Below are 16,587 nucleotides of genomic sequence, written 5' to 3' on the forward strand. Positions count from 1 at the left end.
ATTAACCTTTGAAAGCAATATTGTGTGAAGTAGAAGCCAGTATCTAGCTGAGCTCTCTTTGAAGAGCTCCCTATAAAAGGAATCCTTGGCTGTGTAGTGCCAAGAGCTCTTCTTGAGGTAAGTTTGTTGTGTGTCTTGTCAGCTTGCTGTGGCAAAAGTCTGTTTGTTTCAAGGTAATTAATTGGTCACAATAATAATCTGAGCAAAACAAGTATCTTCTCATTTCCTCCTTAAAAAAAACCCCTCCAAACTGCATAAACCCAACAGAACACAACTTTAGGATGTCTGGTTTGTATTGTCTAATTCTGTGGTTTGGAACCTGTGGAACTGTGAAAGAATTCTGTAGTAGTATTTGATAGCAAACACAGCTTCAGTTGCAATTTATCATCTTTCTTCAGTTCTGAACTGTTTCTTACATTAGGAATATTGCTATGTCTCATCTTTCAGTGATGGGGACAGCTTATCTGCCAGAGACTGTGCAGTGTCTGTCTTTTCCCTACCTGTGTTGAAAGATAAACAGAGCTGTCTCTTAGAAATTAGTCTTGGGTTGAGCTGTCCTGTTCTTCCTTTATTTGTTTCTAAGAAGTGTTTATAAAGGGAGATTATGAGAAGACTACAGTTGTGGCACTGTAATTTGACATAAATTCTAAATTAAAAAAAAAAAAAGCTGAAAACCAGAATCCCTTTGGGATGAATTTTCCCATTGGAAGTCTCTTGTCCAGGTTTCCAGCATTGAAGGTGATTTATATTTCCTACAACCTGCCAGAGTAAGCTGGAGGGCACACTGAAGTGCCATCAAGCTGACAGTTCTTTGGCTCCTGTGCCAAAATTGGTTTCTCTGTACCGAATAACAAGAGGTAAAAAAGAGATTAAATTTCCATTTAGCTCATTTTCCCCACCCTCCAATTAATTTCATATGGATTTGTTTTTGTTTGCTTGGTTGGGTTTGTTTTTTGCAAGAGACTTAAGTCCAATCCTAAATCTTCTCTAGTGTGATTTGAAGAGCTCTAAATTCACTTTCCATTGACACTCAGATTACTCTGACATTTGCTTGGTGAAAGGCTCAGTTGTCAGTAGTTATCTCACTGCTTTGCTGGGCTTGTTCTCTGAAAGGGACTACAAGTCAAAGCAGGGCTCCTCTGCTCTGAGGGCATGGCTACTTGAAAATACCAGTAGGACTCAAAGCTCAGGAAAGAGGGAGACTGAAGGATAGGGTGCTCTCATCCCAGCTGGATATATCTGTGTACATGCAGCCTTGCCACAGGGTGTAATTTTTGTCCAAGATCCACAGCCATGCTGGTATCTTGGTTTACTGGTGAGTAGAACTTGCAAATGTCAGGACAGAATGGGGTCTCTGGACATGAGGATGCATTAAACCCCTGAACACCAACTTGGGATCAGCATTAATGTCCTGGAAGCCTTAGCACTGAACTTCTCCACAAGCACTTCTGGGAAAGCTGGTGCTTGAATCAGAACTCTTGAGTTCCTTTTCTCACTAAAGCTCCTTTTTACTTGCAGCTGTTTCCATCAGCTGAGCCTCCAGGTCCTTCACTCAATGCTCCAGCACAGGCACCTACTGAACTACCTCAGGCTGCAGGACAAGCACCTGCACAACCTCCAACTGCTGTACCTCCACCCAGCCAGGCTCCTCCAGCAGCCCCAGCCCCAGCAGCAGCAGCCCCAGCAGCAGCCCAGGTAAGAGCAGACACCCCTCCTGCCAGCTTTCAGGTTTGCCCTTGGCTGTTCAATTCCAGATTTGCCAGAACAATCTGAAACAGTGGAAGTTTGACATATTATTGGCAACATTAAAATGGCTTTGATACTTAAATCAAGCCCCTTCACATCTCTTTTAAAAGGCCAGTATTTAATCCTTGAATTTTATGCAGCAGTTGAAACATCAGCAGCAGTGAAGGCTGGAGCAGTGTTGGTGTCAGTGACACCTGGGACATGCACTAATAGAATATCTGACACTAGTGCCCAATATCTTATTTATTGGTAGCTTGTCCTAAGCTGAACTTCATGAACTTGTGTCAGTGTGTTCTTCTCTATAGCTCTTAGTGTCAATGTGCTCTTTTTTATAGCTCTACATAGGTTCTTCCTCACTGCTCTGTGTCAGTGTGTTCTTTTTTGTGGCTCTCCTCTGGTTCTTGTTCCTCACTGGTTACTGTTTTGCAGAGCTCTGGGCTTCTCCATGAACCCTTGTTTGTTTTCACTGACCTGGTGGTTTTCAGCTTGAACAGAAACCAGGTTGTGATCAGAAGCCCTGAGCTGCACTGCTGGGCCAAAAGCACCTTGGAGTAAAAAGCCTGTTTTAAACAAAGTGTTATTTTCCTTTTCTCTTGTGAAAAAACAAATGGTCTAGATGAAAAAAACTTGGTCAAGACTTCTATGCTTAAATTATCAGCCTGGTGTTGTGTCTGTCTTGTTCCTGCAGGTGTAAAACCCTTGCCTCAGCATGGGCAGTGCAGGTGACTGACCCCTCTCCATTTTATTTGGGTTTTTGTGGTGGAGATTGAATAACGCTTAGCTCTGTACTGGAAATATCACAAGTGCTGTAACAAGTGCAAGGCAACTCCTGGATCCTCCCTACTGGATATCTGCTGCTAACCAATATGAAATGATTTGATTACATGTTGCAATAGTTACAGAAGTAATTTAGAATTGAATTAGCAGCTATAAAATTGCTGCTAGACACTCTTAAAGCCTTTGATTTTATGGAAAAAAAAGGTAACTGACAGTACATGCTAATCTGCCAATTCGATTTTTTCCTGATACAGTTGTATCAGGTTTGTAAATCAGATGTTTGGGGCAGGGATTAAAACACAGGAGGTCTTGAAGCTGTCATGAATATCCAAAAACCTTAAGTTTTAATGTAAAGCAAGTAATGTTTTTATATTTAGCACTTCTGAAGTCTCCTGCCATATTGGCATTTCTCAAAGTTGTGCAGCTTTTACTCTTTCCAAGGCAATTGCAGAGAGCCTCCTGTTTCAGTGTGGAGTTTTCCTGGTTCATTGATCTGTTATCTTTCTCATTGCAGTGCCATGATTCCAATGATGAGTCAAACTCTTAGTTGTATCAACTCTACAGTTGATCAAGGTTATCTCTAGTTTTAAAAACAGAGCAAGATATTGTTAACCTGCCTTAAAATGATGTAATCCTATTGCAGGCCCCACCTACAGCCCCTGCTGCAGCTCCGGTACAGGAAGATGTGAGAGTCCCCATCAACCTTGTATTAAGGTTAAGGTAAGGACACAAAACTGTTCTGTTAACATCAGCCTTTGTAGAGAGCCCCACTGGCACTCTTCTGTGCCTTTAATTAATAGGGTGGTGGTTAAGTGTGTGTCAGCTTGGATTTCATCTGCTCTTCTGAAACTGAGACCTGGAAAAGCAATTTATCACATCCACTTTGGTTTGGCAAAACCTGTATTGAAAGAGGTTTTGATATTTGTGTAAGCATTGCTAAACTCTCATGGAGTGGGAAAGAGGAACTAGCTGGGTTCCCTAAAAGGATTCAGGGATCCAGGGGTTCTGGCCTTGTGCTGGTCCAGGTTAATCTTCATGCACAACTTCAGACTTCAGCCAGTTCTGAGAGTGAAGAGCTTTTACCCAGCTGAGGGAGTGGATTCTGGTCTGTGTCACTGGAAACAGGCAGAAAAAAGAATCTTTCTATGCTCATTACACACACTGCTGTTTCTCATTAAAAGAACCTCCCTCCCATCTCTGGAGGCATCCTGGTTGTTGGTAGGCATTGGAGTGGGGATTCTGAGCATCACTTCCATAATGTGTGTGCATCTGCAACCTGTGAGCACTTCCCTCCTCTGAAATGTGCTCCAAGGACATCTCTGCTGAGGGATCTGAGTTGTTGAGACAGTGGAACAGCATGGTCTTGTAGCAGAGGTGGCACTCACCTATCCTGGGCTGCCCCAGGCTCTGTCAGGCTGGGAGGCCCCAGAGCTGCTTCCACACGCACAGCAGAGTGCTGAGTTCCTGCCCTTGAGGGGGTAGAATGCAATGAATTCACAGGCTGATTATTCAACGACAGCACTCTCTTTTGGCCACCTGTCATGCCATGAAATGGTCTCTTTTATATAAAATTCTCTTCTTTCCACAGGAATTCAAATAAAGAGCTCCATGATATTCGGTTTGAATTCACCCCAGGGAAAGGTGAGCTGGTGGGAAATTCCAGTGTGTGAAGGGGAAGTTTTGTGTTTGGTGTTGTGCTGTTGTGTGAGTGTCTGTCCACAGTGCCTTCCTAAAGGCTTGCTGTGGTTGGGCTTGGAGCACTGCTGTAAAACTCATGGATTTGGCTAAATTGCAGCCCTTCAGTGAATTCACAGCACCTGGTGTGCACCCTGATATCTGTCTTTTGAAAAGGGCACTTCTGCTGTTTGGCTTGTACAAGCTCCTTTAGGTTTCTGTGTGGTGCCTTCACCAGCTGGACAATTTCTGCTCTGTAATGATGGCTCTTGGGTTTTTCCCCAACAGATACTGCAGATGGTGTGTCTCAGGAGCTCATTTCAGCAGGTCTTGTTGATGGCAGAGATCTGGTAATAGGTAATTACAAATTATTTTTTTCTGCTCTAACCATTTCAGTCATTTTTTGCATGTTAAAAATGACCTGATTAGTGGGTGATAGGGAAATTTCCACTGGCCTTGTCTCTACCCCAGTGGCCCTGCACAACTGCTGTCAATTCTGGTGACAGTTCTGTGCCAACATGTAGGCAACCCCCAGTTCACAAGAAGATGATTTACTTGGTAACATTGTGAAGCCAATGTTCCTTGTAATGCAGAATGAAGTCTAATTGATGCATTAGCCAAATCACTATCATCTGACAGAGATGTATCATCAAACTGCTGCACAAGCCTGTCCTGCTCATAGGTCCTGTGCAAGAGAGCTCTGGGACTGGAACTAGCCAGGCTTTTTGGGTTTAATTAGGGCTGGGGAAGGAAGTGTGAGTTGCATGTGCCCTGGGGCAGCAGCATGAGTTGTATGGGGGACCAGCTGCTTCAAACAGCAGTTTGCTAAATAAATGTATCCTCCTGTGCAGCAGGTGGGACTTTTAAACTGTCAGCACTGCCTGTGTATTCCAACTGCAGCAAGCAAAGCTGCTCCTTGTACACAGGAACAGCTGCTAGTGCAAAATTACCTGGATTTCCAGATGCAGTTGGGCATTTATTACTATTGATCTCGTCACATCCTGGGAAAAATAACTACCTCTGAAAGAGTAATGTGGTAACAATAACAGCATTTTCACAGTTCAAAGCTTTAGGTTTCAGTAGACTGAGGCTAATTGAGACCTAAACCTTTCATTATCAGTGTAAAAATTCAAAGCTTCTCAAGTAATAGAAAGAGGACTAATGAGTTTGGGATGTTTTTCTCCAGCCTGTCCTAATATTTGCCCATTTTCTTTGTGTCTGTGTGATTTCAGTTGCAGCTAATTTGCAGAAAATTGTGGAAGAGCCCCAGGCAAACAGATCCATCACTTTCAGACTGGTATTTATTCCTGTTCCCTAATTGATCCAGTTGTCCCTTGCAAGGAGAAGGCATTGCATGTAGATGTTTACTGCAGGCATCTGATGTATGCACTCTAAATCCTCCCTTCTTTCCCAAAGCTTCTCACTGGTTGTGTAACTGTAGGCTCTGCAGGCTTCCTGCTTGTATTGTCTGAGCAGCACCTGGGATAAATAAGCATGAGATGATGTGCTCATTAATATATGTAAATGTTGCAGAGGGGTATTTTTGGGGCTTGGAATGTGCACCTGCAGAAATATTTCAAGGCAGGTGGATGGGCCAAGAATTGCCACAGACTCCTTTTTTGGAGGAAGAGAATGAGGGAGGGTCCAGATACATTGTTCCTGAGGGGGAAATGGGGAAATGAAGAAGAAAAAAGGAAAATAAGTGTGGTGGGCCAAAGAAAAGAGCCAAAACTGGGAGTAGAGCAGGTGAATCTTTCAGAGGTGGTGAAATCCAGGGGGAGTTAGAGTGGCAAAGCGAAGGCTTAACCAGGTTACTGGGAGTGAAGCATTAAGTGCTCTTATTTACTCTTCCTGTAAGGAGTTTTCACTTGTTTTACCCCAGTTATTGCACATATAATGTCTAGTTGGAGCAGACATTGGCAAAACTTCATTCCCAGCCCTTCATACTTAAAAAAAAAAAAAAAAGGCAAAAATACAAAAGCACTCAATTTTAACTTTGGGTAGTGCAAGCTGCTGGATACAGTGCAAAGCTGTCCTGTGGCTGCTTCCTGCCCCCAGCCTGTCTGATACACCTGCTTGTGGTTTCTGCTGGAAGGTAGAGCATGTGTGTTGCTATTTGGATCTCTCTTCCCTGTTTCAGGCATCTGGCGTCGATGGCTCCGAAATTCCGGATGATGGCAAACTTATAGGATTTGCACAGCTCAGCATCAGCTAAACATTGGTCCCAGGAGATGTTTCCCAACAGAGAACCCACATGTGCATATTCGTAATGCTTCTGTTAGCCTAAAAAAAAAAACCACTACTGCCAAAGAATTGAACTACAGCCCCCTTCCTAGAAGCTTTAACATTTTCCTTAATAGGATCACAAACCTTCCTGAAATTACCGATGACGTTTACACCTTTTGTAAACAACTCTCATGTTTTTGTATCTGTCATCTCAAACATGCAGACCCAACACGTCATTGCCTGCATGTTCATTTTATTATTGCCTTACTTTAAAGAAAAATACTACTGAGTACGAAGCAGGGGGTTCCACTGCTCTGATGATCTTGCCTAAGTGTTTGCTTACATGTGGTTTCATTTTTTTTTCACTTGCTGTTTTTGCACAAGTTTTAATACTGAACGGATTTTTTTCTTTATTTTGGTTCTTTACCTGCTTCTCCTTCTATCTGAAACACCAATGTACGTGTTGTTTGGGTCACCTGGAGTGCTGAGAAATCTGCTTCTCTTTGGCTGTGTGTTTTAAAACTGCTGGTTTGAGTGCTTGCACCTGAGAAAGCAAGCAGAGTCTTAACCCACAGGAGGGAGAGCTTCTCTCCCTTTTGTTTGTGTTTTGGAGAAGTTCCTTGACTTTGAGGTGTTAGAAGTCAGCTGCCCTATGTAAACTGCCTTAATTTTTTTCTTTTTTCTTTATCATTTTGGTTCTCTCCACATGAGTGCCAGGCATGGCATGAGGGCTGAACCTTTTAATTTACATTCAGCAGTCCTTCCTGCTGCTTTCATTCTGCATCTTAGGCGTAGTCTGTTCTTGAAGCAGACCAGGGAGGCATTGCTGCCTGGAAACTGGTCTTTCAGATGATGAACACAATATCCATGGTCACAGGGAGAGGAGATCTATGTCACTCTGCCTTTGAAACAGATGCACTTCCAAGTGTCCCTGAAACCCAGTTTGGTCATGCCTGGCTGGCCTGCCAGCTGTGTTCCCCAGTCCTTTGCAAGCTGGTACCCGTGGAACCATCCCTGTCGTGTTTTACAGCAATAAAGAATCACCAGTAGAGTGGCTGTACTGGGCAAAAGCGGGCGCTGGGTTTGTCCCTCCTGCTCTCAATCCCTTGGGTCGTCGGGCTGCACCTCAGCCCAAGCCTCCACGTTTGATCAGGATGTCACTGCACCCCTGTCACACACGTATTTAGCTTTTCTTTCCATGTGGTGTTGAAGTTGAGTTTCTACATGAATAATATAAATTATGCTCTGAGTTTGATAAGAGACACTTGTAATGCAATATGTGAATAATAAATGGTGTTGACTTTTTTTTTTCCTACTGTTTCACAGTTGGCCTTTGTAACTGCTCTTGGCTCTGGAGTGTTTTCTACACAGAAGTTGTAAGTCTGTAATTTAACATGCAGATGGAAACGAGCTTTGTTTCCATCAGACACAAACAATGCAGAAACAGAGCGGAATGACTAGGTTCAATTAGGACTTTTGTTCTGTTTCTTTTTTTTCTTTTTTTTTTTGTCTTTTTTTTTTTTTAATTTCCAAGTCTTCAGATGAACAATCTGTATTTATATCTTGTTCTCTATGAGCAGCTGTGGAAGCTTCCTGAATTGTGCATGTTCTTTTTTTACCGCCCCTGTTGCTTGTAGCCTCTGGGTGGATATTGGGTGTGTCCCCATGGGCTGTTTGCAGCCCCATGGCTGGTGAGTGTGAAGGGGAGGGGTAGGAAGATGAGAATTTGGGAGTGAGATCATCCTGGGGTGCTGAGCCCAGGAAGCAAGTGCCCGATAGCAGGGAGTTGGTGGTGGCTGGGTTGGCAGGTGTGTGTTGGCACCATTCCCTGTTGCCTGACACAAAGCACTCCCTACAGTGTCCCCCATTGAGCTTGTTGGCTTGGGAAGAGCAGGCTGGCACCTTGATTTTCCCATCACCCTGTGCTCAGTGTGGATGTGTTGGGAGCCTTTAGGATACACAGACAAGGTAGTTGTGGTACAGTATTATTTTCCCTCTGCCTGCATGCCCTGGGGACCTCCTCATTCATTTGTGTACTGGTGCTGAGGAAGGTTAGGACTCAAACTGCTCAAATGGAACAATGCAGCATCTATTTATTGTTATTCCCCAATTTCCCAAAGCCAGGACTTAGAGAGCTTGAGCTCACGCTAACCCAAGGTTCCGTAGTTCTTTAATGGAGAAAATAAACGAGGAAGAAGCTGATGGGTTTTGCTCTATGGATCTCCAGATCTTTTGGGTAGGGATCCAGAATATTTACTTGGGCTATTACAGTGCTAGACAACTGTCTTTTCTGATGTTGTTCCAGTAAGTGCCAATGCTGTTCATAATTGTTTTCCAGTGTCATTAAGAATTTGGTTTTTGTGCAAATTTCTGATCTGAACCTGGAAGCAGGTGGTAATTTTAAGTTAGTTCCTACTTTTAAGGACAATGCTCTGTTAATGAAAACGGATCCTCTTCACAACTTTGGTGTATTGTAGATTATAATGAAAGATGTAAAATAGTCAGGCTTTTTTTCCTTTTTTGGACTTTGTATTTTACTGCATGTGTCTAATTTTTAATCAATAAAGAACAAATTGTCCATTGCCAGGTGTGTGACGTGTGGTTTGCTTGTCACTGGGTTGGCTGGTTTGTCTGAGTGATGTCTGCAACCCCTGGGGCGTTTGTTTGGCGTGATGGGAGGTTTGACAGCCCCCAGGAAAACTCTGTAGGGAAAGGGAGATCAAGTCCAGGCTGGATGGGGCTCTGAGTAATGTGGTCTGGTGGGAGGTGTCCCTGCCCATGGCAGGAATGGAACTGGATTAATTTTAAGGTGCCTTCCCACCCAAACCATTCCATGAATGCATCTCTGCAGGAGCTGTGTGCAGAAATAGAGCCAGGAGGGCGCTCAGCATGGTGCCCTGAGAGCTTGTGTGTAGCCAAGAGGTTTGCTCCAAGCTCTGCATGCCCTGTGCAACTGGGAATGAGCTTCCCATGTCCAGGAATGCCTCAGGATGACACAGACCAGTGTGAAAGTGGGAGGATTTGTACCTTGACAAGTGGTGAGAGCATGAACTGCACTCCCTCCTCTCCACAATAATTGTTCTTAGTGGGCGCCCTGGTCAGCCCCAGTGGGGCATCCATGGTGTTTTCCAGCATGCTTTACAATGCCCTTCTCATGGATCTGTGAGCAGCAGGAGTATCCAGGTGGCTTTTGGGTACACCTCATGGACATCTCAAAGGGGCCCCAGGCAAATGCTTTACCTACATGAGGGATGGGCTGAGCAATGCTGGATTTGTGTTCTTGATGATCATTTTAGGCATTTTGGACTCAAGCACCGTTGCCCTGTGTCAAATTTCTCCATCCCTTTACCCTTTCCCCAAGTCCTTTCTGCATTTAGCTCCCAGCAGCTGCAGGGTGGCCCAGAACTGGTGGAAAGGGGGGACATCCTGTGCCTGGCTTGTGTTGCACAGGGAAGTTGCAAAAGATGAAGGGAATGGCAGCACCATCCCCTGAACTCACAATGAACTGGCTGCCCTTCCTCATCTCTGGTTCTACCCATCCATTAACATAATTGCCTTTACTCCTCCGGGCTGTTCCCAGCTCTGCATCACTCTGGTCTCATGTTGCCCCCTCTGAACCTGGCTTTCCTGAGTGGTTCAAATGCAATTACAGCTGTTATAGTCACTGTGGAGAAGAGTCTGTTCCCTGTCCATGCCACCTGGCCCTGGCAGAGGAGCTGGCCCAGGTTCCCTGAAGCAGGGGGTCCTTCTGCTCCAGCCAGCACTGGATGTTTGTGGGTGGCACAGGGATGATTAATATATTACATGGTGTACTTCCAGTGGCTGCCTATAACTGCAGAGCTTATCTGAGGTTTAAACATTAATTCCAGCCCTCTGGGAAGTCTGTCCCAGCACTGTCCTGTCCCAGACACAGCCACCAATGTCAGGTGTTGGGGAAGTTTTGAAAGCAGTTGGTGATTTTGGGCGATTCCAGAAATGCCTGGTGCTGCTCTCTGTGATCCCCTGCCTCAGTGTGGCTTTCCACCAGTTTTGCCAGCTTTTCATGGTGGTGGAAGTGCCTCACCACTGTGACACCAGCTGGATCCTCGCCGTCGGCCCCAACCTGACACAGGAAGAGCAGCTGAACCTCACCCTGCCCCGGGGCCCCGACGGGCACTTTGAGCAGTGCTCCATGTTCTCCCCGGTGGACTGGGACCTGGATTCCATCCTGGCCTATGGACTGAACCACACTGAGAAGTGCAGCAGTGGCTGGGTGTACCCCTCAGAGCAGCCACCGTCCCTGCTGACCGAGGTCTGTACCTGCTGCTGGATCTGCTGGGCTGTGGAAGGGAGGGATGGGGCACCCAACTGGCCACAGCTCCCCCAGAGCTGGTGCCTGGCCATGGTGCAGTTGGGTTTTACAGCAGGTGTGGGCTGGGGACCTTGGCTTCACCATACAGGCCCCAGGTGGGGTCCTGGAGAGGGTGCAGGCTGTGACAGAGGTGCCAGTGGGGAGATGAATCACTCCTGGAGGGACCTCCTGCCCCTGGGATTCCCCATCCCTCTGCATCCAGGGGGTAACCTTTCCAATTTAATATCATGGAATGGTTTGGCTCAGAAGGGTCCTTTAAAAGTCATCTAGTCTAACCCCTAACATCACAATTGTTAGCTGAGAAAGATGCTAAATTAAGATAAAGGAGAGTAGGTTTAGATTAAATGTTAGGAAGAAATTCTTCACTGTTAGGGTGGTAAAGCCCTAGCACAGGTTGCCCAGAGAAGCTGTGGCTGTCCCATCCCTGGAAATATTCAAGGCCAGGTGGGATGGGGCTCTGATCTATCTGATCTAGTGTAAGGTGCCCTGCCCATGGCAAGAGAGTTCAAATTAGATGATCTTTATTGTCCCTTCCAACCCAAACCATTTTATGGTTCTATGATCCTTCCTATGTCACTCCTTCCATTGATGCCCTCTGGGTGCTGGCAATTGCAGGACATCTCTTTAACAGAAACTGCTTGTCCTAGGAATCAGCATTGCATCTTTTCTCCTCTGGGAGCTCAGGTGGTCTGGCAGGAAGCAAGCTGCTGCTTCTGTCCCCAGGCCCACCTAAAACCAAATTTGCTGACCAGGAGGCTCCCCTGGTTGGCTGGGCTGGACGAGGGGGACTCCTGCAGGTCTCAGTGCATGGGAGAGGGACCCCACTGAGTGTCCCAAGGGCTTGTCCCACCTCTGCCTTGTGTGCCCTGTGCATACTGTGGGGATTCACATCCTTGGAAGGGGGGATACCAAAGCATCTCTTTCTCCTTTCTCCAGTTTGACCTGGTGTGTGACAGGAAGGACCTCAATGACATTGCCCAGGCCATCTACATGGCAGGGCTGCTCCTGGGATCCATGATCTTTGGGCCTCTCAGTGACAGGTGAGGAGCCACAAGCCCCTGCCCAGGGTCTGTGCAAAGCCAGCACAGCACAGACCAGGTGGTGTGAGCCTGTCTGGACTGTGCACCCTGTGCATTTTGTTACCACTTCTCACTGCAGGGACCCTGGCCAAAGTCCTCGAGTCCCATGAGGACATGGCCACACAGGGAGGGGAAGGGAGAGAGACACAGCATGTGTGCACAGTGCTTCCCTTGTCACCCCACAGTCTACTCTGAGCCTTATCAGGGTGATAAAAATCACTGTCTAACCTGCTGGGCTCCTTGCCATCTCCATGGGGTCTCTCCAGACACCGATTGTCTTCCCTGTTTCTCCCCAGGATTGGCCGCCGCCCGGTTGTTCTGATCTCCGTCTTCCTCCAGGGCGTGTTTGGCCTGGGAATTGCCATTGTGCCCCATTTCTATGTGTACATGGCCTTCAGGTGTGTGGTGGGGGCCTCCGTGTCAGGGATCACCATGACATTACTGGCCTTAGGTGAGTAGGATGCTCTTGCCCTGGGGCATCTCAAGATGTACAAGATAAGTTTTAAAGGAAATCAAAATATCCGTGTTTGACTAGAAAAACGCCGTGGCGAGGACAGGTCTTGATCTTCACTGTCCTTTGGTACTTTGGCAACTTCTCAGTCCTCAGTCAGAGCCTTGGGGAGCATCCCTCTCCAGCCAGTGCTCAGAGGAGGGCAAGGGGAGAGTGTCCAAGAACAGGAGGTCAGCCTAATCGTCACCTCCAGAACAATTCTTCTCCAGGGAAACACCTGTTTGCCTCAGGGGAAATAATTTGGATGCCTGTGAGCCTTCCTTCTTTCTTTCAGCTACAGAATGGATCGGTGTCTCCTCCCGGCCCAATGCAGTGCTCACTTCTCATTGCTGCTTTGCCATCGGGCAGATGATTTTGGCTGGTTTGAGTTATGGGATTCGTAACTGGAGGCTGCTGGAAATTGCAGGATCTGTTCCTATATTTGCCTTTTTCTTCTGTATGGGGTAAGTAGGATGTGGACAGAGCTCCTGCAGATGTGACAGCAGTGTGAGGGTGTGAGTGAGGAGGAGGCAGCAGCTCAGACCAAGCTGGGTCTTTCCCGTTGGAGTGCAGGTGCTGGAGGAGCTGCTGCAGAGCTCAGCACATCTCCCTGGGCACTGCACTGCTGACAGCAGCAGCTGCTCTGCTTCAGGTCTCCAAATGTGGCCTCTGGAGCCTAAATTTAGGGTGGTTAGACCCATTGATCCCATGGGCCTTTCACTTTAGAGCTGGGCTTGATGATCCTTGAAAATTCAACACAGAAGGTTCTGTGGTTCTGGGATCTGATCCTGTGGCGATTCCAAGGCTTGCTGGGCATGGTCCCAGAGAAAGGGGCTGTGGGGGAGCTCAGCAGGACACAGCAGCATGTGCTGGCCTCCTCTCCTGGCAGGGTGCTCCCAGAGTCAGCTCGCTGGCTGGTGACCAAGGGCAGAATCGAGGAAGCCAAGAAGGTGCTGCAGAAGGCGGCAGCCACCAACAAGCGCAGCCTCCCACCAGAGCTCCTGGAGCAGGTACTGGGGGGTCCTGGCCTCAGACACTGCCCTGGGCCTGGCAGCAGCTCCTGGAGCTCAGCTCATGCCAGAAACATCTCTGCATTCCCACTGGGGCTGGCCATGGGCTGGGGGGGACTCCAGCTCCAGCTGAGTTCCACAGGGACGAGGTCAGCGAAGAGGCCCAGCCTCTGCTGAGGCTCAGCCTGGAGCTTTCTGGGGTCCCCCTGGGGCTGTGGGAAGGGCTGCAATGCTTCCCTGGCTTTTCTCCTCTGAGGATTCCAGGAGTGTGACTGATGAGCACAGAGTCTCTCTCTTTAGTCTCTGGCTTTCCAGGCAGAAATGCCTGAAGGGGAGTTCCCTCCTTGCCCACCCCAAAGTTCCTCCATTGGGCCAATGTTCATCGTGAGGAACCTCTCAGTCACCATCCCCTGTGCTGGGCACCCTGAGGGCAGTGGGGCTGCCCTCCCTGCCAGAGCACTGGGGTCACAGACCTGCCCCACTGAGGCTTCCCATGGTCTGCAGGTGGAAAAGGAGCTGGACATGGGTTTCCTTTTCCTGCTCTGACTCTTTGTCTTTCTGTGTTTTGAAGTTGAAGCCTGAGAAAGAGGTCAAGTCTGGAAGTTTCCTGGATCTCTTTTGGAAGAAGCACCTGCGGAAGGTGACTTTAATCATGTCATGTGCCTGGTAAGACATTCCCTGGTCCATTCTTCCCAAACTTCTAGGTGAAAGAAAGGAAGGGATTGAATTAGTCATTAAGAAATTCATCACATGGCTTTTGAGTGTTATTTGATGGGTGTTTCTGCTTCTGGCTGTTTAAGATGCTTTGTGGGAAAGGTTACAGTATTTCCAGCTTTGGCAGGCCTGTGGTATTCCTCTGGTTTTACATCTCCTGTGAAATGCTGTGGCTTGGTCAAAATGTTGTCATTGGAGATCAGTGCTGCATTTCCTCATGGCTGACACCTGCTCAGTGCCACCCTGCCTGGCTTTCAGGTTTGTGAACAGCTTTGTCTACTATGGGCTGAGTCTGAACGTGACAAATTTTGGCCTGGACATCTACCTGACTCAGCTGGCCTTTGGAGCAGTGGAAATCCCAGCCCGTTTTGCTTGTATCTTCACCCTGCAGAGGTTCGGGAGGAGGAAAACGCAGGCTGTTCTCCTGGTGCTGAGTGGCCTGGTGTGTCTGATCATCACTGGCATCCCTGAAGGTGAATGACCTCATCCCACATGGAGAGGATATCCTCTGGGAGGGAGGCACAGAGCCCCAACCCTTCCCTTGCTGTTCTGTCCTCCCAGCCAGGGTGGTTCAGATCCCTCAGGGCCTCAGCTGACCCTGGCCACACAGGCCTGCCTGAACCCACAGGGCCCAAACCAAAACTTTTCTTGTTGATATCAATAGCAGAGGGCAGAGCTGAGCCCAGTGGCCCCCTTGTCAACAGAGCTGTGCTCTGGGAAAATTAACCCCTGGGGAGGTGAGATGATGGGTGCAGAGTGCAGTGAAAGTGGCTGCCAGGCCAGAGCAGCCTGGCCCATGCTCAGACAGTCAGAGGCCATGGCTCCCTGCAGGTGACACAGTTGTCCCTGCAATCCCCAGTCGCCACCCATGAGTGGTGCTGAGCCCTCCCTCATCCCACAGCAGCCATCTCTCCTCCTCCCCTCAGACCAGCCCGTGGCAACCACCGTCCTGGCCACCATGGGCAAGTTTGCTGCCTCAGCCTCCTTCTCCACCTCCTACGTCTACGCTGCCGAGCTCTTCCCCACGGTCGTCAGGTGAGCTCTCCCCACACTTTGCAGGGACCAGCAGTGATGGTAGCGGGGCAGGAGTTGTCCCCACGGCTCATCCCCGTGGTGGCCTGGGTGTGCTGACCCCTGCCCACAGCTCCCTCTGTCCCGCAGGCAGACGGGCGTGGGGCTGTGCTCCGTGTCGGCGCGGGTGGCCGGGATCCTGGCCCCGCTGGTCCGGCTGCTGGGCCAGCACCACCGGGCCATCCCCATGGCCATCTTTGGCAGTGCCCCCGTGCTGGGGGGGCTGCTCTGCATCCTGCTGCCCGAGACCTGCGGCACCGACCTGGCAGATGACACAGGGGACGGCCACCCTCCAGCTCAGGTGGGTCCTGGTGCTGCCTCTGGGGTGGGGGATGTGGGCAGCTGGCGCTGGGGGAGCCCCTGGGATGTGCTGGCAGTTTCTTTAGGAGTTAGAGACGTGGGAGGGAATGGAATGCATGTGGAAGTCATCCATGTTGCTATAGGACATGAAACAACATGACGCACACACCGCTGCTCTCAAGGTGAAGAAAAAGGGAAGTTTATTTTCAGACTCCAACATTTATAGTTTTCCAAAAGTGACAGAGGATTGGAGGGTGACAGTGCCACCTCTCCAATGACACTGGACAAACCAATAGTCCATCAAATTTCTCCTCCTCCACAAAAGAATGCAAAACAATAAGTTATTTACGTAAGGTGTTTGAGAAAGTTTGTTACAAGAATGTAAACATTGGAAGGCTTAGAAAATCTTAAAAAATCAGGGTGACACATCCCTTCATTCCTGTCCATGGGATACAACAGCCAGTGCTCAGCTTTCCTCCCTCTGCCCTCCTCAGGGAAGCACTGGTGCCTTGTAGCCCCATACTCTGGCTTTCACCCTCTCATAGCTCCCAGCCCTCATTCCCCATGGGACCAGCTGGAATTGCACCTCAATACTTCTGTTGTTGTGCTGGGAGAAGGGTGTCCACAGGAACAGTCAGGAGTGGGATCCAAGTTGCTGAAGGCTGCTTGTCTCAGGGACAGCTGCCATCAGCTCATTGCACACCTTTCCTTGCTTTTACACCCTTTTCCCTTTCACCAGGTCTGCGAAAATGCCACCAGCAGCTCTCAGAACGGGCAGGTGAAAGGAAAAGGTGCTGGCCAAGACAATGAGAGCACGAAGACCACGTACTTCTAGCTGGCTCTGCAGGTGGCTGTGGATAAAGGCAGCCCAGTGCTGTGTGGGCACTGAGGACAGGCAGGGTCTCTCCTCCACAGGACACCACCTTTGCTTGGGCCAATTCTTGGGTTTCCTTGTCTTTTTTGCCTTCCTGTATCTCCCTCTGTAGCTTGTCCTCAGGCACTGCAGGCTGTTGCTGGTGTCCAGCAGTGCTCTCACCAGAGAAAATTAGGTGCTTTTTACTTGAGGGGAAAAAGGAAAGAAATCAAGAATTAGAATGGAGACACTTCCTCTTCCTTTTTCCTGTTATGTCTCCAGGAAGGTGAGACTGT

General features: G+C 48.3%; 2 protein-coding genes across 2 annotated transcripts in view; both read left to right on the forward strand.

The window, feature by feature from the left end:
• Positions 1-9,007, forward strand: part of OXSR1 (oxidative stress responsive kinase 1) — an 88,201-nt gene extending 79,194 nt beyond the window's left edge. Inside the window, exons 13-18 of the mRNA XM_071428511.1 lie at positions 1,519-1,695; positions 3,167-3,243; positions 4,112-4,164; positions 4,486-4,554; positions 5,430-5,494; positions 6,338-9,007. Coding sequence (XP_071284612.1) covers positions 1,519-1,695; positions 3,167-3,243; positions 4,112-4,164; positions 4,486-4,554; positions 5,430-5,494; positions 6,338-6,412 — 516 coding nt within the window. The 3' untranslated portion in view covers positions 6,413-9,007. The remainder of the gene's footprint in view (positions 1-1,518; positions 1,696-3,166; positions 3,244-4,111; positions 4,165-4,485; positions 4,555-5,429; positions 5,495-6,337) is intronic.
• A 1,335-nt stretch (positions 9,008-10,342) lies between these two features.
• Positions 10,343-16,327, forward strand: LOC139591341 (solute carrier family 22 member 13-like). Its single transcript, XM_071429902.1, has 10 exons — positions 10,343-10,714; positions 11,711-11,814; positions 12,150-12,304; positions 12,639-12,807; positions 13,233-13,353; positions 13,925-14,019; positions 14,326-14,540; positions 14,994-15,102; positions 15,229-15,439; positions 16,178-16,327. Exons 1-10 carry the CDS (start codon positions 10,343-10,345, stop codon positions 16,271-16,273), a joined length of 1,647 nt encoding a protein of 548 aa, XP_071286003.1. The 3' UTR covers positions 16,274-16,327.
• The last annotated feature ends 260 nt before the right edge of the window (positions 16,328-16,587 follow it).

The sequence above is a fragment of the Agelaius tricolor genome, unplaced genomic scaffold, assembly GCF_023055355.1.
Source record: "Agelaius tricolor isolate 1412-34295 unplaced genomic scaffold, bAgeTri1.0.p SCAF_6, whole genome shotgun sequence".
Taxonomy (NCBI): domain Eukaryota; kingdom Metazoa; phylum Chordata; class Aves; order Passeriformes; family Icteridae; genus Agelaius; species Agelaius tricolor.

Excerpts from the sequence above, each read along its gene's own strand:
- LOC139591341 (XM_071429902.1), top strand. The coding sequence starts at position 10,343 with ATGTCAGGTGTTGGGGAAGTTTTGAAAGCAGTTGGTGATTTTGGGCGA. Across the intron at positions 12,808-13,232 it reads GCCTTTTTCTTCTGTATGGG|GGTGCTCCCAGAGTCAGCTC; the intron begins GTAAGTAGGATG and ends CTCTCCTGGCAG. Across the intron at positions 15,103-15,228 it reads CTCTTCCCCACGGTCGTCAG|GCAGACGGGCGTGGGGCTGT; the intron begins GTGAGCTCTCCC and ends TCTGTCCCGCAG.